General features: G+C 32.1%; 3 protein-coding genes across 5 annotated transcripts in view; all 3 read left to right on the forward strand.

Annotated features, from left to right (window-relative positions):
• LOC134266925 (aquaporin-8-like) overlaps positions 1 to 26,818 on the forward strand; it is a 123,555-nt gene that overhangs the window by 66,364 nt on the left and 30,373 nt on the right. The gene's annotated exons all lie outside the window — the stretch shown is intronic.
• LOC134266924 (aquaporin-8-like) lies at positions 3,012 to 13,211 on the forward strand. The gene is made up of 5 exons (XM_062749131.1): positions 3,012 to 3,287; positions 9,430 to 9,556; positions 10,828 to 11,036; positions 12,450 to 12,602; positions 12,943 to 13,211. The coding sequence occupies exons 1-5, from the start codon at positions 3,028 to 3,030 to the stop codon at positions 13,034 to 13,036; spliced, it is 843 nt and encodes a 280-aa protein (XP_062605115.1). The 5' UTR covers positions 3,012 to 3,027; the 3' UTR covers positions 13,037 to 13,211.
• LOC134266922 (aquaporin-8-like) lies at positions 16,206 to 22,896 on the forward strand. 3 transcript variants are annotated; one of them, XM_062749128.1, is made up of 5 exons: positions 16,206 to 16,691; positions 18,013 to 18,139; positions 20,547 to 20,755; positions 22,214 to 22,401; positions 22,699 to 22,896. In XM_062749128.1, exons 1-5 carry the CDS (start codon positions 16,426 to 16,428, stop codon positions 22,845 to 22,847), a joined length of 939 nt encoding a protein of 312 aa, XP_062605112.1. In that variant the 5' UTR covers positions 16,206 to 16,425; the 3' UTR covers positions 22,848 to 22,896. The 3 variants fall into 3 exon arrangements, with proteins under 3 accessions (XP_062605112.1, XP_062605113.1, XP_062605114.1); XM_062749129.1 differs by having other exon boundaries at positions 16,210 to 16,691; positions 22,214 to 22,366; positions 22,699 to 22,874; XM_062749130.1 differs by lacking the exons at positions 22,214 to 22,401; positions 22,699 to 22,896 and adding an exon at positions 20,966 to 21,117 and having other exon boundaries at positions 16,404 to 16,691.

The following is a 26,818-nucleotide window of genomic DNA, read 5'->3' on the forward strand; positions in this document are numbered from 1 at the left end:
TTAATTTTTTTTATAAACTTGTGCATTTTCTTTCAATTATATATCCTTTATGCATGCCCATTCTTGATATAAGAAACACTAAAGAAAGATCAGATCGTAACAATCCAATGTGCAGATGCCAGTCAGGCTCAACAATATAAGCACACTTTCTCCGAGGACAAGAATAGCTCACTTTGTGTTACTCGATACAGGTATTCTTGGCAGCATTGAGCTGCGATGAATTTCATTTGTATATATCCCTTGTATAGAATTTAATCACATTGGTTTGGCTACAGATATCAGTAACTGTTTTCCATGGATTTCATTTAGGCCAATATATTTTGCACACATTAATGGTATGTTTTATTATATCCACGGATAAAGAACCTTTACATAAAGAATAGAATTTCTGAGACAGTAGGCATTACCTTTATGCACAATGAGAAGTAAAGAAATATCAGTATTACATTTGGAGATAACAAACTCAGAAAAATCAATAAATGGGTTACTCCAATCTCTACTCACTGAAATAAAGATTTAGGAAAAACAAATTGTTATATGTATTCAGCCTAATCTCATTATTCAGAACGGAAATCGACAAGATTTCTGTAGAGAATAAAACCAAGCCCGGTCCTATTGGTCAGATCCCTTTTTATAATGAAGTGATCCTTTAAAAAATAATTTTGGTGATTACATTTGAAAAACATAATGAATTTATAAGGCGTTCATATTTTATTTGAAACAATTTTACAGAAGTTTGACATCTCATCCACAAAGACAACAAAATTGAGGGACCAAGATTCTTTGAGTTCGCTTGCTCACATTAAAGCTTTATTTTATTTTAACACCTCTCTAAATAATATAAATGGACATTTAAGCACTTGCAAAGTTCTATCAATATATTTAAATACAAATTTAACATCTAACAAAATAGTGTTTTGCAACAAATTTTATTTTAATTTTTATTATTCAATTTGCATTCGTTTGATCTAAGACACTTAATCATATTATGCCCCTTTCAGTAATTCCACAACCAATTACAAATTCAAAGGTGTACTCGGATATTCTAAGCAGTAAAGCTCTTTCTAAACAAAAAATAGAAGATTAGGGTGTCTTTTGTGCAAAAAGGAAATGACGTAGTTTGAACTGAGATCGATGTCGAATGATGTCTTATTCTATACAACAATCCACTTTGCAGTGCCTTTGTTCATTTCCAAAGTTTGAAACCAGGAATAGAAATGCATCAAAACATTGATGTTGTTTCCAGGTTTTCATGGTAACTGACGGAAAATATTCAAAGATTGAGATTTTTTTTATGTTTATTTTAGTCGTTATCGAGCCTTAACAAAGGAATATGAAAGCTACATTGTCCACTATCACCCTAACACACACATCTAATTGATAGTACCTTGTGGAAAGTTTTTATGTCTCAACGAAACCACTGCTAGCAATATATATTTAGCATTCATTTTATATGCTTAAAGACCTTAAACACTCAAATAAAGAAGTTATATGACCAAATTGAAATACAACTCATATAGAAACAATGAAAATGGTTCACCCGACGTAATTACCGGTATGTTACATGCATAGCAATATTAACCTGAAATAAATATCAACGTTGAAATGATACCACAGTAAAGTTAAAAAAATTTTTTTTTTTTTTTTTACTAAACATTAAACGACTCAGATTATTATATCTCCCTTCATCAAAGTGAATACATGTACAGAATAAATTATACTCAGGGACTTCAAAAACGCATATTGAGATTGCTTTTAGTGTCATTGGTACATTATATTACATGTTGTAGGAAATTAATTAAAAATCATAACTTTTCCATGGAATGTCTTCATTTCCAATACAATCAACGAATTTGTTAACCGAGTTTTTTCAAGGCAAACAGTTAAAATCACACTGCAGGGTTCTCCACAGGCCATTTAACGTGGTGGCCCCGCCACAGTCAAATTCCTTAGCGCCACAGTTAAAAATTAAAAATTTAATAATGTAGAAATACAAAATCTTGAAATTCAAAATAATAATACGGCCTGACAAGTGTAGATCAGTTTATAGTTGTTGCTAAAGACGGTAAGCTTTTTTAAAAAGCTCTACTTGTTAATGCTATTTGTATTTGAATATTGATTCATATTATGTGATGTGTATTTTTCAATTTATTTCGGGATTCCTTCGCAAATTGGTCGCGAAATGACCGCGAATATAAGAGCTTGAATTGATTGAGAACCCTGCACTGTCAACAGTTTTTGTCGTTTTGATTATTAACGTGTATGACCACCATTTGCAACTTCACATGCTCTCAAGCGGAGACTCAGGATTGGTATACAGCTCGAATTTGTCTCATAGGAATGTTATTCCACTCTTACAGTAAAGCCTTTGCTAAATCTGGCACGCTTGTGGGTTGGCATTGACGTCTTTTTAACCATCTTCCAAGCTCGTCCAATACGTATTCGATGGGATTAAGGTCGGAAGACCGAGCTTGGAATTCCAAGATGTTACCTGTTTTAGTAGGCGTTTTTAAAGTCTCTGAGTATATAATACCGGTAATAATAAAAGAAAAAAACGAAAATGAACGAAAAGTAACAAAAAAGCAGCAATTTACAGAAGAAATAGGCAATTGGAGTTTTATGAAGAGACTTACTTTTACAACTGACGACTGACTTTTACAATTTAAACTGTAACCAACTCCCATTACTTAAAATGTAAAAGTCAGCTGTCGAATGTAAAAGTAAGTCTCTTCATAAAACTCCATTAGTAATATCTTTCACTCAACTAAAGTGTTTTGGGGTAAGTTGTAATTTCTTTTTCAAAACTGTTCCCCCGAGCTTTAAAGAGCATACGTAAGCATTTTACAGATGTATTCAATCTTCTCTAATGTAATGTTGTGCTTAAAGTTGTTTATTTTTATATGTTTCATGCATTTTTATGTTTATGCCAGAGAAAATAATGCACAATTGTAGATCTAACCGGATATAGATTTACTTGAATGACTTTCATAAATGTTAAAAGCTTACAAGTTTACTTCACACTTTGCAATGACAAAGATGGCCGACGAAGCTCAAACGATACCTCGACACGAATCTGTTTGTGTGCTGTGTGGTGGTTCTGTGGTAGACAAATTTGTTCGTCCAACATTAGCGGAGTTTTTAGGGACCGCATTTCTGGTGTTTCTCTTGTGTTCTTGTGCTCCAATCCGCCTTAATACATTTATGCATATTATTGAGGGCAATGTATTTTCGGCACTAGTGTATGGATTTGGTTATGCATTCTTGATTTATGCATTCGGTGATATCAGGTATGAATTTATATTTTAACTAATGGCGGATATTGTTTTTCCAAGGGAATTTTGACAGAAAAAATATTTTTAAAAATATCGCTCTTACGCAAAACTACTGTGAGTAATGAGCTCACTAAATGATACCTGCGCCTCCCATATGAATATAATGGCAGTGTCCATGTTTTGCTATGGGAAACCAAAATGTATCGAAACAAAAAGTAAATAGGAGATGCACAATGGCAGTGTGTAATAAAGATTCTGTGAAAGTCTTATCAGGCCACAGAGCACAAAATGTCACAAACTGACAAAGTGTTGACAACATTCAGTGGTAAAAAATTATGCAATATGTACCAGTAATGACTGATGACTATCGTTGAAAAAAGAATTATACCATGTCAGGAATGGAAAAGAAAAAAAATTAGTATGGTAAAAAAAATATTAATTTGAAAAATCTGAAAGACATTCAAGTCAATTTTTTTTCAAAGTGTAAAACAATAATCGATGCACATTTTAATAATTAAAAATACTAAACAGATGACAATAATGCATGAATGAGAGTTGAGTATCTGTATATAAACAAAAATGTCAGGATTTCAACATTTGAGGTTTTGCTTCAGAGCATGACAGTTTTTTTTTTTAAATTATCAATATATAAAATGACATATTATGATTCCCTGATTTGTATTATGGAAAGTAATGACACAAAAAAATATTTAACAAATAATTTTTTTTTGCCATACAATTTTTTTTCTTTTCCATTCCTGACATGGTATAATTATTTTTCAACATTAGACATCAGACATTACTGGTGCATATTGCATAATTTTGTTACAACTAGATGTTGTCAACACTTTATTACATTTTGTGTTCCATGGCCTTGTTTTTCAATTTTACTGATGTTTGGAATTCAACAAAACTCTTCAACAATTATCAAAAATCTTCATCTTTCTTATCTAAAAATAAATTGAAAAGTTTGATACTACATAAAACATTTTGTCTTTGAATAAATTAGAGGTATATTGCAGTTAGTGCAAAAAATAGTTTTCATCACCTTAAATACATGTATATTGATATATTACACAATTGCATATAAACCTTTTTTTAAAGTCTTAAAATTATGAAACACTTAAAACAGTTTATGACATGTTGTGTTCTATGGTCTTTTTTTTAATTTTACTGCTGTAGGGATTGCAACAAAACTGTTTTATAATTATCAATAATCTTCATCTATCTTTTCTAAAAAATATTATTGAAAACAGGTTTGATACTATCTGTTATTCAAAAATTTATGTCTATCAACAAATTAGAGGCATATTCCAGTCAATTCATAGAATAGTTATTATCACCTTAATATTTTTTAAATACAATATAAATATATACTGGTATGTAACACATTGCAAATAAATATTTTTTAAATTCTTGAAATTTTGAAAAACTTACCGTTTATTATAATAAATATCAAAACGACGAACTGATTTACAAACTAAGAATGGGTAATTGTGTGTTATTAATCAAAAAAGTAGGTTAAATAAAACTAGAGGTACTATGAACACTAAGCATATTAACTGATACCCCGCCTCCCATATGATTTTAAGGTGGAATATCCCTCTGATAAGAGAAATAACTTTTCTGATAAGAGAGATAACTTTCTTCAGACATTTTGTCATGAAATTCAGTGAAATTTCTGCAGAGTTTACAAATTTCATTCACATGAACCATTTTGTTGTCAACATAATCAAACCTGATTTATCGTACAGATGTTGACTTCTAGTTTCTTTTGGTAGTATATTTATTAATTATTCATAATGGTTTACCTAAAACATTTATACTCAGGTCCTTTAAACAGTGTAAATTGAAAATTTTCTATCTCTTAACGTAAAAGTCTTTTAATTGTACAGGAATATCAGATGCAGAATTGTTTATAAACATTTAATTAATATTTAGTTTCATTAAAATATATTTTCAAGGGCAATAATGGAACGATGACTCCTGTTTATGGATGCGTATTATTTTACATACACAGAAAACAATTTGATATTGTAATTTAAAAAGCAACGCTTCGGTATGTTTTCTAATGGTAATTAGATAAGTATGAGAGTAAATATTATATCGATACATACATCATATTTCTAATTTAATTGTGAGATTAAAAATAATATATCTTTCTATTTACCATATCACATTTTCTTCACATCGTGATATGACATATTATTCATTTCTGAAAAATTAAGCAACGCTTCATGCTTCAACCTATTTTCCATTTGAATTTAATGCTATACATGTATATGGTTGTTGCTGAAAATCAATGTTTGGAATTTTAAAGAAAAAGTCGTGAAATTAAGAGCAGAGGGATATTGCCCCTTAATAACAGTTTAAAATCCATGTTTTGCTCTGGGGAAAACCCGAAGTAAGTGTCAGAACAAAAAGTAAAATAGAAGATGCACAACAGTATGTATTAAAGATTCTGTGAAAGTATCATAAAATTTTATTCAGTGTTATAGGGGGGGTTGATGATAAAAGAATAAGAGGTGCACAATAGCGATTTTTCATAAGATTCTTTGAAAGTCTCATTTTCATTTAGTTGTATAAGAGGAGTTGCGGATAAGAGATGGGTACCCCCAAAGCGTAATTGACGAACGGACGGACTTCCAGGCGGACGGATATCCCGATCACTATATGCCTTCCCACTTTTCAAGCGGGGCGTTTAATTATTGACTTAAATTGACAAAAAATTATATTAAGGGACTTTATTGTTTCAATTTTTTTTTATTTTAAAACTGTTCAAACCAGAATTTAAAAAAAAATAATGTAAAATTACAACCAAAAACCTCTTTTTCACATAAAAAAGAGAAGAATCTCAAACACTTATTTTTTTAAATCTAATCATTCATATTGTATCGTGGAATAAGCCAGGCTTTTCTTTTCAAATCAAAACAAGAATTTCTTCAAAGAAAACAAGAGTTTATTTACAAAAAAAATAATAAAGAAAAGAAAATCAACTAATATATCACACAATCACACACATGCACACTCACTCAAATGATCGATCAAAAAAAATGTTATTTACAATGAGAAAAAAAATAATCAACAGATTTTTAATCAACGGTTTTCAACACGTGTTCTCAATAACTCAAGCCTATAAACATTGCCAGTATTGTCCACATCAATACGAAAGTCCACACTATTCGGATCAACACTGTCCTCCAAACTTCCGGGGCTTTAGTCCTAGACTGTTGTTTGAGGATCAGTAGTATTGATTCACGACTGTTAGTGATTCCCGTGCTTAAACATCTTCATCGACTTCGTCTTCATCAACAACATTATCATCATCATTGACATCATCGTCACCGACATCGTCATCGATATCATCGTAGTCATCATCACATCATCGAATTCACATTGACATCATCCTCGTCATCAACACATCATCGACATCAGAGTACCAATAACACCTCAGCATGGTGCTAAAACATTAACTTTCCTTTATCAGTAAATAATTATGTACTCTACATATGGCAATACTATAATACAATTATACTGGCTTTAATTAATAACCATGTACAGTACCGATCAGACCCAACCTTACACTAAGCAGTCCCGGGGAAGTCCCACAGAGGTCCCAGAGCAGTCCCATAGCTGTCTCAGAGCAGCCCAAGCAGTCCCAGTGGGCGAGGTTTATTAATTTAATGTTAAATGAGATTTGCAATAAACAATGGAACTATATAAGGCAGTAGAAAATGACTCTTGGTAGTATGCCAGGAATTCTTACATGTAAGCGAAGGTCATTTATGAACAGTACGCGCATAGAAACAAATTGAAATAATATTTATTGAAGGAAGAAGGCTTTCACACTTTCATGAAAATGAATATTTAATTATCGGGTATATTAATAATTCAATTTCTTAATTTTCTGCGATTGATACTGTTTCCCATATTTTTATATATTTAACGTGAATTAATTATTTTCCACCAGTAAGAATTAGTTTTAAATAGATCTTATATGGCCAATTTTTATACTATCGGGATACTCAAAACGAATTTTCTTAAGAAATTGGGCCTTTACAAAATTCTTTGTTAAATTTTGCTAAGTTATACCGGTATTTTTCAGTATTTTTACTGAGATGTCAATTTAATTATTGTTAATTTCTCTATCTTTAAAATACTCAGTTTTAAGTGTTTTATTTGTAAATGTTGGAAATGTTAGAATGTACATCTATAAATCACCAGAATGGAACCATCAGATTTTATTCAAAATTAATTAATCCTAAAAGAAATCATACACATTTCATTTATCAATTTTATTTGTGCATTACATACTGGTAGATTGAAATAAGGGTCATTGTTGACCAGGCATGATCAATGATGTGAAACGCTGATACTTATACCCAAATAACACGCACTGATTTTCTGTCCTAAGGCACAAGCAAAACAAAAAAGAAATAAATCACAATTCCCGACATTTTCAATTGTTTATTTATAAAATAAATCTACTCTTTTGATAATTTGTTTATTAACTAAAAACTACCGGTAATTCATTAATAAATTCCACAATGATTATTCACATTGTTTCACATTGTTAAAGTTACGGAAGAATGGTAGCAAAATTTTATTTCATGGTCATTTTATAAAATGTTAGACTTTATTTGGAGGTTGCATGGAATACTTTTTTTAGCGTGGTACTCGTAAAACATGTAGCTTTTAAATTAAAAAATCTTATGTCTAAACTGTAATGATTATTTTTAAATAGTGCCAATGCAACTTTTGAGTGCACATAATTTTACATTGAATAATAAAATAGGCCTACAAGTAGATATTTTTTTCATAAACTTGTAGTTTATTTTTAGGGAAAAAAATCTTCTCCTGGCTTCCATATTGTACAACTTTATTTAATTTTTTTTTCTAAACTACATTTGTGTAAATATACCGTCTCTGAAAACATTAATTATGATAATCTCTTCTTAATATCAAAAGATTGTTAGAATTCATTGCTTTTTTTAATAGTTTAAACTCCTCTCTGCTGCTAGTAAACAAAACAACTGGGAGTCTGCAAATTCAGAATACACAAGGAGGCGGAGCTATCATGTCACTCAGAACCCTTTTCACACATGAATGAACAAAGCAGTCCAAGAAAGCAGTCCCAGGGACAGCTGGGACTGCTGGGTCTGCTTTATAGAGCAGTCTCATAGCGGTCCCTGAGTAGTCCCACAGCAGTCCCAGAGCGGTCCTAAAGCAGTCCCGGGGACTGCTTTCAGGGATTGCTTTGGTGTCAGGTCGGGTCTGTTCGGTACTGTAGTTATGTTTGAGTTCAATATAACATAAACACTAAGATACTTTCAATATCTTCAGTTTGTTTACAGTTGACATAGATACAAAATGGTTGACAATACTTCCGGTCACTTACTTCCGCTCAGACATTTAAATTAAAAAGTAATACAGCGAACAAATATATATATTATAGAATAATTTCACCAAATACCTATAGAAAATTTATTTTTACTGATAAAGGCAATGTCACATATCAGATAAAGGTCTGTCATGCGAAACACGAAGTGGTGCGTATCTGCAAATGCACGGACACACTCTAACACAGTAAAAGACCACTACCGCTGATGATTGAGTTGTCGAACGTTTCCTCCCCGTAGCGGTCAGTCGAAATGCTAGTTACTTGTCCTGTCGGCCAAAATTCTGCAAGGAATTCTGGGTGCTTTACTAAAGAGGTGCCCGAAGGGCAATACTTGAAACAAAACAAATGGGTACCTTAAAGGTTAAACTAGTGATTGTTACACATATCCCTGTTACCATTTTGAAGCACAGAAAATAAAGTTCTTTTTATTACGTATTTTAGAAGTCTTTTTGGATGTAGTGTTATTTTCTTCTTTTTTTCAGAAAAAAAGTTCTACCACTAATAAATCTTTAACTCTTTTATAAAATTGTTTATTCTATTGGACTTAAGGGAAGTTTAACTAGAATGCATGTTATATATGGAGATGCATTATATACATGTAATTAAGTGAAAAAAAATCAAAATGAATCAATTTGGTAGTCATTATTGTTGACTTCACTCATAATTCGCATTTTCATATTCAGTATGCTTTTTTTTCGAATGTTTATTAACGTACACATTTATTAAATTTCAAAACAACTGACGATTCTTTTGTAGCGGCGGGTATTTTAACCCAGTCATAACATTCGCTCTGACTTTGAATGGTGCGCTACCAGTGCTTGTTGCAATATGCTTTTTCATTGCTCAGATAGGGGGAAGTTTCTTGGGAGCGGCATTGGCCCTTGTATGTATAATGATATAATATTATTATAATTTTTTAACATAATTATGTATTATTTATTTTTAACATAATGAAAAAAGTCTTGTTCTAGGGAAATATTTGTACATTTCTTAGACTGTTCGCACAGGCATGTATCACAAAATGGGAGAGGGAAAGGCGGCCCACCTTTAGTGGCATATCATTAAACCTTTTCATTTACTTATGTTTTTTAGCTCACCACGAAGTTGTCGAAATGAGCTTAAAATTTACCTAGAGTTGGTGTCGATGTCGTTGTCATAGTCCCGAATAACGTTTTATGAGCAGTTCCATTACCAAGTAACTATAAGCCCTACCTGGACCAAACTTGCACGGATAATGCATCTAGGGATGGACGTTACCAAACTTGCTTCGGATATTGGATCTGACATATTTTCCAGAAGGGTGACCAGGTAAATGTTTACTTGATCCGCTACTGTGGACAAAACTTTCATTGAAGATGCATCTAAAGATGGAGACGTTCTTCGAATGCTGGATCTGACCCATGTTTTTCAGATGAGTGACCAGTTTAAAGTTTTTGGAGCAGGTCAATTCCTAAGTAACTATAAACCAAACATGGAAAAAACTAGCATGGATGATATATCTAGCTAGGGATGAAAACTTAAGGCTTACTTTGGATGCTTGATCTGAAAAACTTTTCCAAATGAGTGACCGGGTTAAAGGTTTAGAAGCAGTTCATTCCTAAGTAACTATATGGCCTACACGGACCAAACTTGCATGCATCTTAGAATGGACACTTCAAGTCTTGCTTTGGGTGTTTGATCTGAAAAAAAAATTCAAATGACTGGCCAGGTTAAAGTTTTAGGAACAGTTCCATTACTATAAACTATAAGCCCTACCTGAGCCAAACTTGCATGGATGATGCATCTAGGGACGGACACTTACAGGCTTGCTTCGGATACTGGAACTGGCCTATAATTTTCAGGTTTCCAGTTTAAGAGTTGATCTGAGTCCTACTTTAACCAAATCAGTTTGGATGTTACATCTATTGATGGAGATGTACTCATGTGCTCACTTACTAGGAAAAAAAATTGAAATATTTACCTTACTTATAGACAACATTCGTCGAGGTGAGCTACAAAATTTATGATTACCGTTTTTTTTATTTGTTACCCCTTTCTCTCACCCTCGGACTTACGATGATGCGTGCCTGTACTTGTTGACATTTTGATTATGAGTTAAAAGCAACGTCAAATTACTCCAAAATTTTTAACATTTTTACTTTATTTTTGCGTAAGGCTGCTATTCCGACGAATAAATACAAAGAATTCATCGGTGGAGCAACAATGCTTATAAATGAGACAGAACCTGGCTGGGCAGTTCTGATAGAGGGCATCCTTACGTTCATATTGACTTTCACTGTTTTACTCACATCGCTAGATAAAAAGAAGAAAAAAATGTCACCTCTTGCTATTGGATTCTCGGTCATTGCTTGTGCTATGTCTGGGTAAGCTATAAAGACCAATGGTATGTTGGTAATAAATGATTAATATAACAGGTATACATATTGATAAAGAAGATAAGCGAAGAAGGCGGGCCTTCTGCGCATAGTGCAACAAATAAACACAAAGGTGAAAAATTAAATCTTAATTATATGAAATTTTTCTTTGATATTTCATCTAACATTAAAGTATACGTTGTGTAAAATTTCTACCATTAGCAAAAATCTTGTCAAGAGAATTTTTTCGATTCTATGTAAAAGCATACAAACACTTAATGAGTAGTCCGAAATTATTGTCGTTTTCCATATTTTTTTACGATTTTGATACTTTAGAACTACCACCATTACTAAAAATGGGAATTCGTCGCCTCTAACCGCAGGCTAAATTCTTTGATTTATTTTCTATACTTGCGCACCGAATTGAATTATAAACGTACAACTCAATAGTAAAATACTCACCGACATCGCCCTATGGTTCGTTTATAAAATACACAATCCAATGAAAATTATATCAGATTGTCGAGATTTCATTTTATGCATTTTAAAATCTTGCAAGTCCTGTAACGAAATGTGGTTTGGTGTTTTCTTTTCATTGTTTTGATGAGTATTGGAGTTTTATGAAGAGGCTTACTTTTACAATTGACGACTGACTTTTACAGTTTAAACGCCGACAAACTCCAATCATTAAAATGTAAAAGTCAGATTTCAAATGTAAAAGTAAGTCTCTTCATAAAACTCCACTAGAAGCATTCGGCTTATTATAAATTGTAAGTTCATCATTTAAGTCAGTTCGGAAGTGTCAAAAATACACTCCAGTTGGAGAAGGCCGATTTCCAATCTTCGTAATTGTGCCGGTTCCTGACGTTTTCCTTGTATATCACAAATCGCAAAAAGCCTGGAAAACTCAGATATTTTGACTATAAATTGGGCAAACATTTAACAAATAATATATTATATCCAGATATATAGGCATTCTGCACGTTATATTTGCCTACCGTTTTACACATATTTTTTAAATGTTGGAGGGAAATTATGAAATCGAAACACGTGACTTTGTACCAGCTCAGCACTTATGGAGGGGCTTTTTTCATGCTAAAGCCCATCGAATATACCTAAAAAAAATATTATTATCATTATTATGAGACTTAAACAAATGCCCTCTAACATTTAACCATTTTACGATGATTAACATTACGTGACTTTCCTGGCCTGGTCTAGTCCTGAAAACGCTCAATGAAAGACATAGATAGTGATAACTTGATGACATTTAGAAAAAAAATTGAAAGGAGCAGTATTTCATTAATATATGGAAAATAGTTTAGAGCTTTAAGAGCAGAAGTTTTCCTAAAATAAATGCAAGGAGATCAAATTGAACTCAAAATGGCGTGCTTTGAAAGTTAATTTATAAATTCACAACAGGGCGCGATATACTGGTGGATCTATGAATCCGGCAAGAAGTTTAGGACCGGCTGCAGCCTACTCCAAATACCTGGAATTTAATGTGTGGGAACATCACTATGTCTACTGGGTGGGGCCCACCGCGGGGGCAGTGGTAGCAGCTATTATTTACAGGTTTGAGATTATTCGCATTGCAAATAAATGTACATGTAATATATTTCAAAAAATATTCACATAAGGTATATTGGACATTGAAGTTAAGACAAACAGTGTAATTCAAGTCTATGAAATATAACTTAATTTTGAGTATTAATTTTTAAAAATCAAAATCAACTAATATTATTCAGGATATTATTAAAGATGAGAAAAATTGACACATTTCTAATTAGTTCTTCATTTTACATTTAAGTGAACCTTTACAAACTCAACAATGATTTTAGAAAACTGATTGAATATTAATGAGTATAAAAATGATTTTAAAAAATCCAAATAATATGTAACTTTTTCATTTTAGATTTTTGTTTGCAAAGAGAAGGACACCAGATTATATGACGTTTACAAATTCCGAGGGACACTTAACTCCCAGCAATAACATTCCAATACAATGACACTCAACTCCCAGCAATAACATTCCCATACAATGAGGGACACTCAACTCCCAGCAATAACATTCCCATACAATGAGGGACACTCAACTCCCAGCAATAACATTCCCATACAATGAGGGACACTCAACTCCCAGCAATAACATTCCCATACAACATGTATTATTGTTTTACAAACAGCGTGGCAGTTTGCTTTGTAGGGCGTGCTAAACTTTTGTATGCTGATAATCATTTTACTCATCGATTGGATGTTTTATTTCAATGGAATCAAAAATACTTTGCATATGAAACATAGAACCCAACAATACCACTGACAATACTGACCAATCGTATTCAATCACATGTTTACTAGCATGCAGTAAACAACAGTTACACGTGGACGGACAAAGCAAGTTTTACAACCTACATTGATGATATTGATAGGTGCATAGTACAGCAGCAGCAGAGTAGCCTTACTAATTCTATTCTTTGAATTTTCTTGTACGTATATAAAACCATCCGGTCAAATCATCACAAATATAATACATGCTTTTTTGAGGACAGAGAACGGGCTTTGACTGACCACGTGTTGCTAGTGAGTACAAATGCCGCACTGGTGAACAAGCATTCAATGTGATTGGCCACTATTCTCAGGATATTGTTGTATTCTAAGTTTCATATGCAAATTAGTATTGATTCCATTGAAATAAAGCATCCAATCACTGAGTAAAATTTTAGCACGCCCCATCTAGCAAACTGTCACGCTGTTTGTAAAACAATAATACAATGACACTAAACTCCCAGCAATAACATTCCCAAACAATGACGTCAAATTTCAAAGGATCAGCCGTTATTTAATAAAGTCAAAAAAAAACATATCATTACATGTATGGATTTATGCATATATATAAAGTTTTTGTTCTGTCCATCCGTCTATATGTTTGTCTGTTTGTCGGCAAAGTATTAATCTTAGCCATAATATTTGATATATTTCATTTGGTACCAACATATTTGACCTCTTGACCTTTCGATTTGATTCAATTTTTGCAAAATTTAGTAAACTTTAACTTCATGTCTTATAAACAGTTAATGAGAGGACATTCATATACTTGGCGTGAACATTGTCACGATTCTGACCTTCATTTTGGATTTTGACCTACTTTTGAAAAAAAATATATAATCTTTGCAATATACGGACATATGTAAAAGCTTTCATTTTTCACATAACTGTAAAAGATGTTTCCGAGCATGTTATGGTTTGACCCCTTGGCCCTGAGCTTCATGTTTGACCTACTTTTCAAAAAAATAATTTTAGTGATTATACATTTGAATGACATAATGAAATTATAGGGCGTTTTTATTTGAAACAATTTTACACAAGTATGACATCTCACCCACTAAGACAACGAAAGTGGGGGACCACGATTCTTTGAATTTGCTTGCTCACATTTAAGCTTTATTTTATTTGAACATCTCTCTAAATAATATTCATGGCCATTTAAGCGTTTGCAAGGTCTTATCAATACATTTAAATTCAAATTAAACATCTAACAAAATAGTTTTCTGCATCAAACTTATTTAACCTTTATTCATTCAACTGCAGTCTTTTGATCTAGGACACTTGATCATTTTATGCCCCTTTTAGTAATTCCACAACCAATTACAAATTCAAAAGTGTACTCGTCTCTTTTAAGCAGTAAGGCTCTTTCTAAAACAAAAAATAGAAGCTTAGGGCGTCTTTTGTGCAAAAAGGAAATGACCTAGTTTGAACTTGGATCGATCTCGAATATTGCACTTTTTTATTTGCGCCTTGCAGTGCCCTTGTTCATTTCCAAAGTTTGAAACCAGGAACAGAAATGCATCAAAACATTGATATTGTTTCCAGATTTTCAAGATTGAGATTTTTTGCTATTTATTCTTGTCGTTATCGAGCCTAAACAAAGGAATATGAGAACTAAATTGTTCACTATCACCCTACAACACACATCTAATTCATAGTTACCTTTTTATGTCTAAATAGAATGCAACCTTGGCTAGCTATATATTTTTAGCATTCATTTTATATGCTTAAAGACCTTAAAGACCTTAAAAACTCAAATATAGAAGTTACATGACCCAACTGAAATACAACTCATACAGAAACGTTGAAAATGGTTCACCCGACGTAATTATGTTACATGTATAGCAATATTACCTTAAATAAATATCAACGTTGTAGTGATAATATAGTAAAGGTAGAAACAATTTGTGTGTTAGTTCTTACATATCAAACGTTGATGTGATTTTGCGAAAGTTTCAAATCTGTAGCTCGAATTAAAGATGATTTTTATTTGGCTTTATCATAAATATATGCATATAAATACAATGGCAATAAACGTTTTTAGAATCTGAACCTAAGAGATTTTTTTTTCTTTTTTACTTAGAGTGGCAGTTATTAAACGTTACCCTTCCACCTTGAATTGAATGTGACGACTTTAAATTGACTTTAAAAATGTAATATTTAGGTAATAAAGAGTAAGTAAATTATACCCTGCGTTGCTCCTATCGATGTTGTTAAGCTTTCTGTTGGCTCAACAAGAAGATCTCCACTACATTGAGGTAGGGATACAACTTAATAACCAGCTATTAGCTTAACTAAAAAGTGTTGACGTTGATATCGTTGGACATGCAGACCCATCCTGTAAGATCAGAAACCAGAAAAACCTACAACTAAGATAAAAATTTGATTGTGTGAATTACTTTATTAAAAAATGATTTTAATCTTTTTGAAAAGAATTAAGAAAAACCATTTTAGTGCAATAAATTTTTAACAGAACCCTACTCAAATTTAGTAATATTTTTACTTCAAATATGTTTTATTCACAGATGTAAAAGTGAATTGGGTTGGAGAGCAGACTCACCTTTTTTTTATCCCTCTCCCTACATCAAGGTCAAGGTTAATAGATGTACAGAATAAAGAATAATAATTAAAAAATGTACAAAGGAAAAAAAAAACAAAAACGAAAATGAACAATAAGTAACAAAAGAAAAGCAATTTATTGAGGAAATAGGCAATTGATAATACCTTTCAATCAACTACAAGGTTTTGGGGTTAGTTGTTATTTTCTAAAACTGGCTTCCTGAACTTTAAAATACACTTTTACAAATGTATTGAATCTTCTCTGATGTAGAGTTCTGTTTTAAATTGTGTATTTTCATACATGTATGTATATAGAAATTATTGATTTGTATTATTCTACTATACCAACATTCAAAATATGTTCTTTCGAAAGGTTTCCGAATTGGATAGAGTTTTTTATGTTTATACCTGAGAAATGACACAAATGTAATCTAACCTGATCGATTTACTTGAACGACTTTTTTAAATTTTACAACCTTACATGTTTACTGCGCAGTTTGCAATGTGAAAAAAGATGGCCGACGAAGCTCAAACGATACGTCGAAATGAATCTGTTCGTGCACTGTGTGGTGGTTCAGTGGTAGACAAATTTATTCGTCCAACATTAGCCGAGTTTTTAGGGACCGCATTTCTGGTATTCCTCTTGTGTTCTTGTGGTCCTATCTACCTTTTTCACGGCGAAATTTATGATCGCAGCATTACATTAAATGACAATTTATTTTCGGCACTAGTGTATGGATTTGGTTATGTATTCTTGATTTATGCATTCGGTGATATCAGGTATGAATTTATATTTTGATTTATGACAGAAATGTTTTTCCAAGGTAACTATTTGACGGAAAAAATGTTTTTAAAAATATCGCTCTAACGAAATTATTTATATTGAAAATAATAGCAAAATGATAAATGGGTAAATTTGAAAAAAAATATGACCACCCGCACGAAAAATACAGGCAATTGTAATGAATTTCTATGTCTCAGCATATGTCTTTAGATAGTGATTGTGTCTAAATACTAGTAGTACATGCCAAATTGAAATCTCAAATAACAAAAAATAAGGCTAAAAAAATCAGAAGTACAACACTTTTTGTGATATTTAAAAAACCAATATTTTTTAGGTCTGTGAAATAAATAATATTAACGGTTTATGTTTAAAATAAAGACTTTTATACCGTTATACCGTGTCAGGGGTGGAACAGAAAAAAAATAAGTATGGGGAATTTAAAAATCTGAAAGATGTTTAAGTTATAAGAGAGTTTTTTGCTCCAAAGTATGAGAAAATGGTTTTCATTTATCAATATATAAAATGACATAATATTATTATGATTCTTTGATTTTTAAGAAATTTTACCAAATAAATTTATCAATTACAGAGTTTGCATGTGCTGAGGATGATCTAGATTTACATGGTCAGGAAAGCAACGCATTTTTTATAGACTTAAGTTATATGATGAAAAGACATATTTATGTTGAGAAATAATCTTTCGTTAATAATGTTCTATTTGAATAGCTTATTGACAGTTTTATTATTTAAATCCTTTGCCTGTTCAATTTTAACAATTCAGATGTGGTATTAGCTTTACTTAGATTTATTTATGAAACACAAAAAAGAAAGATATAAATAGGGAATAATTCAGGACATAAAGCCAAGTTTAAAAACTTTCATATGTTTCAAAAATGAAGTATTGGGCTACAAATATTGCATAATTTCGTTACCACTTGATGTTGCTAACACTTTATGACATTTTGTGTTCTACGGTCTTATTTTTTTCAAATTTATTCTGTCAGGATAGCATCGAAACTGTTTTTATTGTAATTATCAACAATCTTCATCGATCTCTTCAAACAAGAAAAACAAATTTATAAAAGTTTGATACTATCTGTTGTTCAAAACATTATATATTACCAATCAACATAATTAGAGGCATATTAAGGGTAGTGGAAAATTTTCACAAAAAATCAATCTGATGGTCATTATTGTTGACTTCACCCATAATTCGCATTTCCATACTCAGTATGTTTTTTTCCCAAATGTTTATTAACGTACACATTTAGTAAATAAAAAAAACAAAAACAACAACAACTGATGACTGTTTTGTAGCGGCGGATATTTTAACCCAGTCATAACATTCGCTCTGACTTTGAATGGTGCGCTACCAGTGCTTGTTGCAGTATGCTTTTTCATTGCTCAGATTGGGGGAGGTCTCTTGGGAGCAGCTTTGGCCCTTGTATGTATAATTATATATATTATTTATCAGGCACGCATCACAAAATTTGGGAGGGAGGGGCGGCCCACCTTTAGTGGCATATCATTAAACCTCTCATTAACTAATGTTTTTTAGCTCACCACGACGAAGTCAAAATGAGCTTATGTTTAACCTTGAGTTGGTGTCGATGTCTGCATCGGCTTCTCGGTAAAAGTTTTTGGAGCAGGACTATAACCCCTTCCCGGATCAAACTTGCATAGATGATACATCTAGGGATGGCCATTAGCAGACTTGCTTCGGATGTTGGATCTGACCTATATTTTTCAGATGACCAGGTTAAAGTGTTTGGAGCAGGTCCTTATTCATGTAACTTTAAGCCCTATCTGGACTACTGGCGGATTTAGAGGGAGTACAGTGGGCCTGTGACCCCTTTTGTGTCCAAACTATACATGAGATTCAATAAATCTGTTTTTTTCGGTGTGTCTGTGGGCCCAGATCAGACTCCAATTTGCCATCCCTTTCAAGATTCCTGGATCCCCTCCGTGGACCAAACTTATATTGAAAATGCATTATTCCTGGATCCCCCTTGAAGACCAAACTTATGTATTGAAAATGCATCGAGGGATGGACACTTACAGACTCGCTTATATTTTCCAGATGAGTAACCAGCTCAAAGTTTTTTATGTTGGTTAATTCCCAACTATTTATAACTAAAAGCGCTACTGGACCAAACTTGCATGTAGGATGTATCTAGGGATGGACAGTAAAGGCCGGTATACACGATAAGATTTGTAGTATAATACAAGTATTATAATACTTTCTTGTACTCACGCTAATACAAATCTTATAAGATTGTAGATAAACTACGTATTCCCACGTGTTTTCCCCCGCCATATTTCTCTCTCTGTCAGAATAATAAAAATGGAAGATGGGGTTCTGATGGCAAAGTCTATCATCGTACTATGCACAGCCTTATATATGACACAAGTCGTCCTCTTCCCTTTGCTTTTAAACCACGAGTTTTTCGATGTCTTTACCAGTAAAGTTGGCCATAATTATTACTTACCATGTGCTTTTTTAGTAATGATATAAATAAGATGACCCCCAGTGGGAGTACATTTCATTGGTTGAAAGTGAAAGGTAAGTTAAGACTTATATTAAGAAATAGAGCATTGCCCTAGTATTCTTAATACAGTTTTAAAAGATTCGAAAAATCGTACGATACACTGTATTAAGAGTGTATACACAGTAAGATTTTGTATTATAATACAAATCTTATAATACAAATCTTATCGTGTATACCGGCCTTTACAGGTTTGCTTTGGATGTTTGATCTGAATAATATTTTTCAAATGAGTGACTAGGTAAAAGTTTAAGGAGCAGTTTCATTCCCACGAACATATAGGGCCTACCTAGACCACACTTCCCCGGATGATGCATCTAGAGATTGACACTTGTAAACAGACTTGCTTCCAAACCTGAAATTGATCTAATTTATTTTTCAGGATACCAGTATAATTAAGAGGTAATTAGAGCCCTACTTTAAGGTCAAGATCTAGTAATTGTAAGATACCTACAGATTCATTAAAAATTGAGAGATAAATTTCTTTAATGGTGTTTTACAACTCAAGCTTGGTCAAATAAGGTGTTTTGGAGTATAATTTGTAGAAAAACAAGATGAAAAACCATATTTTAAACTGTCATTTTCAATGAAACATTAAGAAAACAAGTCATGAATATGGAATTGTTTTATGTTCGACAAAGGAAATGTATCCCGATTGCCCACAGGATCTCAGAAAACGGTAATTTGTATGTTCATAATGGCTCTAGCACTAAAACATTAGTCTTAAGTCATTTGCTAGATCTTGACCTTAACCAAATTAGTTTGGATGTCGTATCTACTGATTGAGACTTCCATACAAGCTTTGTTTTACTGAATCTAAAATAAATTTTTACAAACGATTGACCATGATAAGGGTTTTAAGTAGCTATAAATATTATTGCTTGTTATCATTAAACTTGCATGGATAATGACGTTTAGGATGGAAACGTCCAGCCTTGTTTCATATGTTTGAACTAACAAACATCTTTCTTGATAAGTAAATAAGTTTAAGTTTTTAAGCAGGTCCATTCTCAAGTAAATATAAGAAATAATTAAACCAAACGTGCATAGATCTCGGGATGCAATCATGCGCTCACTTATTAAGAAAAGGATTTTGATATTTATCTTACGTATATACAACATTCGTCGAGGTGAGCTTCATACATCATGTAATCTTTGATTACCGTTATTTGTTTTAATTGTCACCCCTTTCTCTCCCCTCGGACTAAGAAAACGGCGATGCGTGCCTGTAGTTGTTGACATTTTAATCATTAGTTAAAAGCAATGTAAAGTTAAGTAATTTTTTTAACTTCATTTTTCCTTTAGGCTGCTGTTCCGACGAATAAATACACACAATTCATCGGTGGAGCAACAATGCTTATAAATGAGACAGAACCTGGCTGGGCAGTTCTGATAGAGGGCATCCTTACGTTTATAGTAACTTTGACTGTTTGTATCACAGCGCTGGATAAAACGAAGAAAAAAATGTCACCATTAGCTGTTGGATTCTCGGTCATTGCTTGTGCTATGTCTGGGTAAGACTTAAAGACCAATGGTATGCTGGTAATAAATGATTTACATATGACAGGTATACATATTGATGAAGAAGATAAGCGAAGAAGACGAGCGTTATAAACAAACATAAAAGTGAAAAAAAATCAATCTTAATTATATGAAATTTTCCTTTGATATTTCATCTGATATTAAAGTATACATAATGTAAAATTTGTACAATTGAATACTAGGTAGTCCGAAATAGTTGTCACTTTCCAGCCTTTTTAACGATTTTAATATTTTGGAACTGGGAATTCTTCGACTCTGACCAGAGGCTGTATTCTTTTATTGATTTTCTATACTTGCGAACCGAATTGAATGTTAAACGCACAACTCAATGATAAAATACTCATCAACATGACCTTATGGGTCGTCATTTGGTTATTTAAAAATTGTGAGTTCACCATTGAAGTCAGTTCGCAAGTGTCAAAAATCAACCCCGGTTGGAGACAGCCGATTTCCTGTCCTTGACATTGCGCCGGTTTCTGGCATTTTCCTGGCACAAATCGCAAAAAAGCCTGGAAAATTCAGATATTTCGGACTATAAATTGTGCAAACATGTAACATATATACTCAGAAATATAGGCATTCTGTGCGTCATATTTACCCACCGTCTTATACATATCAAAATGTTCGAGGGAATCTATGAACTTATCATTTTCCAGAAAACGAAACATGTGACCTGTTACCAGCTCAGCGCTAATGGAGGGGCATTCTCTCAAGCTAAAGCCCCTGATTCGTTGTAAACATTTTTACCCCACCTCTGTTGATTTTTCCGTGAAATCCTGGCTTACGATTGGTTAAAGTCTGTCACGTGAAAGCAGTGGATTACTTATACACGGTCAGTTGCAAATCTATACCCGGTCAGTTGTAAATCTATACACGGTCGATGTATTACGTAACAAACATAACGTGACGTCATAATAGGCACAGTATAAGCGTGATGAAGCAGTTCGCAGAGAAAATCATTTATAAACCACAGATAAAACGTAAATGTTTCATCGGTGGGGTAAATTCGTTACATAGTCTTTTAGTGACAGGGTATGGGATGATACCTGGTTAGTAAATTTCATACCTGACTCGGCTCCGCCTCGTCAGGTATGAAATTTACTAACCAGGTATCATCCCATACCCTGTCACTAAAAGACTATGTAACTAATAATACCTGAAATAATAATGATATTATTACGATACTAAAACAAATGTCCTCTAACATTTTATTTTTTAACATGATTTTCAAACAATGCGTGACTTTTCTGGCCTGGTCTTGTCCTAGACATTCACAGTGAGAACTTGAAGACATTAAGAAACAAATCAAAGTTTCCTATGGGAGCAGTATTTTATTAATATTTGGATTATAGTGTATAGCAGGAGTTTTCCTAAAATAAACTGAACTCAAGATGACGTGGTTTGAAAGTTAATTTACAAATTTACAACAGGGCGCAATATACTGGTGGATCTATGAATCCGGCAAGAAGTTTAGGACCGGCTGCATCCTACTCCAAATATCTGGAATTTAATGTGTGGGAACATCACTATGTATACTGGGCGGGGCCAACCGCGGGGGCATTGGTAGCAGCTATTATTTACAGGTTGGAGATTATTTGCATTGCAAATACATGTACACGTAATATATTAAAAAATAATTACGTATGGTATATTGAACATTAACGTTAAGACAGATAGTGTAATTCGAGTCTATAAAATATAATTTAACTGTATTAAATTTTTTTAATAAAAAATCAAAATCAATTTAAATTTTCAAGATCATTATAGATGAGACAAAGTGATAAATTTCTAATTATGGTTCTTCATTTTACATTTAAGGGAAACTTTACAAACTCTAAAATGATTTTAGAAAATTGATAAAATATAAATGAGTATGACTAAATCGAATATATAATATTTCATTTTTTAAATTCAGATTTTTGTTTGCAAAGAGAAGGACACCAGATTATACGACCTTTACGAATTTCGAGGGACACTCGGCACACAGCAATGACATTCCCATACAATGAAGTTAAAATTCAAAGAATCAACCCTGATTTTAGAAAGTCAAATAAAAACATATGATTTATATGTATGAATTTCCGTAAACATATAAAAGAAGAAGGTATGGTTTCAATACAAATTTTGCCCTGTGATTTTCAAAAATGAAACTGGTATAAAAGTTGAAAACTCATGCTTTTTAAATAATTGAAATTCAATGCAGAAAAATCATGCAAGTCATTTTTCTCACATGTGTTTTTAAATGCTAATTATGACGTCATAAACAAATGCATTTTCCCGTATTTTCTTAAAAAGTTGCAGATGACACCAATTTTCAATGGAATTTTCTTTCAGATAACATTGTCCACAGGCATCGCCCACAAAGATCTTGAGATATGTGATTTGTTATTGAATTTTGCACAAAATATCAAAAAATTAACGTGGGCAACAGCTGTGGACACTGTTTTCTAAAGGAAAATTACCCTTGAAATGTGCCATTTTGAGGCTTTTTCCATTGAAAATAGAGAAATGCTTCACATTAATGACGTCATATATGCAGAATGGTAAACCTTCATGCCATATTCTTTCCTGATTTATCATAGTCATTCATTTAACTAACATTTAAGCCGGTTTCAATACTTTTTGATGTCATTTCATTTTTAGGGCGCAATAAAGCTTAAACCATACCTTCTTCTTTCCGTATACATGTATTTTTTTATACTCTGTAATGGAATATTTAGAGACTTAAAGTTTTTGCTTTGTCCATCCGTTTATATGTCTGTTTTTCAGCAAAATTTTAATCTTGCCATAATTTTATATATATATTTTATAGGTATTTTTCGTGACAAGAAATTTCTTCGGGTACCAACATACTGGACCTCTTGACCTTTTGAGTTTGATTCAATTTTTTGCAAAATTTTCAAAACTTATTTTTGATCATATCTTTTAAAAAGTTAATGAGAAGACATTCATACTACATTGTCTGTAACAAGACCATGGATTTTCACAATTTTGAAAGGAACCTTTGTATAATATATGTATATTAAGCCTTCTCGAGAGAAATATGACTCATTAGTAATTTTATGCGTTCAAATATTACAAAAAGGCCTAACAGTTAACTGTTATAACACGTCTTTTTATTTGCCATTTATGTATTATGCTCACTAGATAGATCTCATTTTGTTATACCTAATCATACTTTATAGATACGTGTATATATTTATTTACTATTCTATATTCTGGTTTGTTACGTGGCGCAAAGAATATTATCCTGAAATAAATATTCCATATTTCATATTTTGTTGTGTTAACACAGTAAAATTACACACAATTTGTGCATTTAGTTTTTACTAAACAATGTTATTATAATTTTGTGGAATGACATGGAAAGTTGAAACTGCTCAAATATATACCTTTAAGTCATCGTTAAAGTAGGATTCTTCTATGGTTTCTGACTATAGATAAAATATTCAAAATATATTTGCTTATATGTCTTATACAGCTCAACACACTTTTTAAACTCACATGGTTTTTCGCACAATATAAGGTCACATTTGCAATAAAAATTAAAATCATCGAGATTCAGTACGAGACATAACCCCTATATTATTGAATATTTATGTAAAATGCTCATTTTCTCTTAAATCATTATCTTAAGTTTTAAAACTCCTTTTTTGAAAAGGTATTTTTTTCATAAATTATATGATGTTACATGAGTATGATTCTACCATAGGTAATTACATATTAATTAATCAATCATTCGTTGAAACTATTTAGTTGAAATGCTCAAATTGCCTTCTTGCAGATGAGCATTTTTCTAATTACTTTGCACATTTTCCATACTTGTCTTGGTTTTGCCGAAATGCAGCACCGAAAAATGATAAAACTGCATAAAGAAATCATGTCAAAGGATAGGATAAAATAATGTTTGTCTTTTAACATAGTAAATTTTTAGTATTGAAAAGAAAATTCTTTTACATTTACGGTCTAAAACCTTGAATTTCTGCTTTGGAATGTATCTTTCATGATGCTAGATTTCAGAAGGTTAACGTGCAAAAATATCATCTTTTTAACATGTAAAGCAGTCGAACAGACGAGAAGTACTTCTATCATCTTGGGACTTAGTGTCATATTCGTGTACAGAAAATACAGAAGTTATATGAATTGCCATGTTTCTGTATTAAGCAAAGACAATGGTATGCTTTAAAATGAACAGATACAAAAAATTGGCAGCATTTGACGAGAAACCATAAAAACATTTGGGAACTGTCATATTCTATCAACCAAGAGCATATTATAAAATTCCTACCAAACATTTTGTTTGAACCGTGTTTAAAATAATGGATTAAGATCAAAATTAAGTTATAGATTACCTAAGAAATATATTTTACTGTCGCGTTACAAATTTGCATTATAACAATGTGACATTAATTGGTGCGAAAAGCCATGTGAGTTTAAAACGTGCGTTGAGCTGTATATCTATGTGAAAGAGATTTAAGGTCAGATGATACAAACAATTTTTTTCATTGGAAGATATTTAATATCATGTCACGAGTTAAGAAAAGTGGATAAGAGAAGGATATGGAAATAACGAACAGTATTCAATATCAATTCTTAGAATTTTTTATCTTAAGAACTGGAAAATTAAATAGACTTGGAAAATATTAGTAATACATGTATATCAATAAAAAAAACAAATATAGACACATCACACTGGTAAAGGTTTACAGGTGAAAACAAATTTCAGAATATGTTACATTGATGCTAAAAGTTTAATATAAACTTAGGAAAATTATACCAAGCCGGGTGAATTTTTTTAGGAAAATATATATATATATATATATATATATATATATATATATATATATATATATATATATATATATATATATATATATATATATATATCCAAAATGAAAAGAATTGGCACAGTGTCCGGTAAATAATGTTAGAAAAAAATGACAAGGCAACAATGTTAGTAAAACGTTAATGTGAGGATTTCTTTCCTATGTAAGTTGTCCCATTTTTTCTGACTAAGTTTCCATAAGGATTGAAAGACTTCCTGGGTCCCTGTCCAGGATGTCTGTTTCTTAATGCTTGTTTTTCTGTTGAATATCCTCCCTGAGGTTGTTGGAATTTGTTCTTGTTATACATCATTGTCGAATGATTATCATTTCCCCGATGCAGCATCTTCCCTGTTTTTCTCCCATTCTTTGAAGCAGGGATTTGAAACGAATTTCTGTTAATTTGCTGAGATGTTTCCTTGTAACTAGATGTATTTTTTGGTCTACTGGCTGCTTCAGCATAGCTCAGTTCCTGTTGTCTTGAGTTTACAACAAAAAAGAAGAGGGAGAAAACAGTTCCAGCAACTAACTCAAGCCAACAGGAATTGAGCTATGCTGAAGCAGCCAGTAGACCAAAAAATACATCTAGTTACAAGGAAACATCTCAGCAAATTAACAGAAATTCGTTTCAAATCCCTGCTTCAAAGAATGGGAGAAAAACAGGGAAGATGCTGCATCGGGGAAATGATAATCATTCGACAATGATGTATAACAAGAACAAATTCCAACAACCTCAGGGAGGATATTCAACAGAAAAACAAGCATTAAGAAACAGACATCCTGGACAGGGACCCAGGAAGTCTTTCAATCCTTATGGAAACTTAGTCAGAAAAAATGGGACAACTTACATAGGAAAGAAATCCTCACATTAACGTTTTACTAACATTGTTGCCTTGTCATTTTTTTCTAATATATATATATATATATATATATATATATATATATATATATATATATATATATATATATATATATATATATATATATATATCAGAAGTCCATGAATTCACAGTGGTCGGTATAGTAGTAAAGTAAAAAATAATTAAAAAGAAAACACGAAGACAACAAAGTAAAGCATTAGCGCTTTCATTTAAAAATCTTCAGATGCTTTACAATAAAGTTTTTTAATTGTCACATAGTAACGCCTTCTATGACGTCATAATTAGCGGAACGTAATACAGTCTCTATGACGTAATTCTCCCAGCAGTTATT

This window comes from Saccostrea cucullata, unplaced genomic scaffold, assembly GCF_032062105.1.
Source record: "Saccostrea cucullata isolate Sc308-1 unplaced genomic scaffold, CSIRO_AGI_Scuc_v1 ctg618, whole genome shotgun sequence".
NCBI classification, from domain to species: Eukaryota; Metazoa; Mollusca; class Bivalvia; order Ostreida; family Ostreidae; genus Saccostrea; species Saccostrea cuccullata.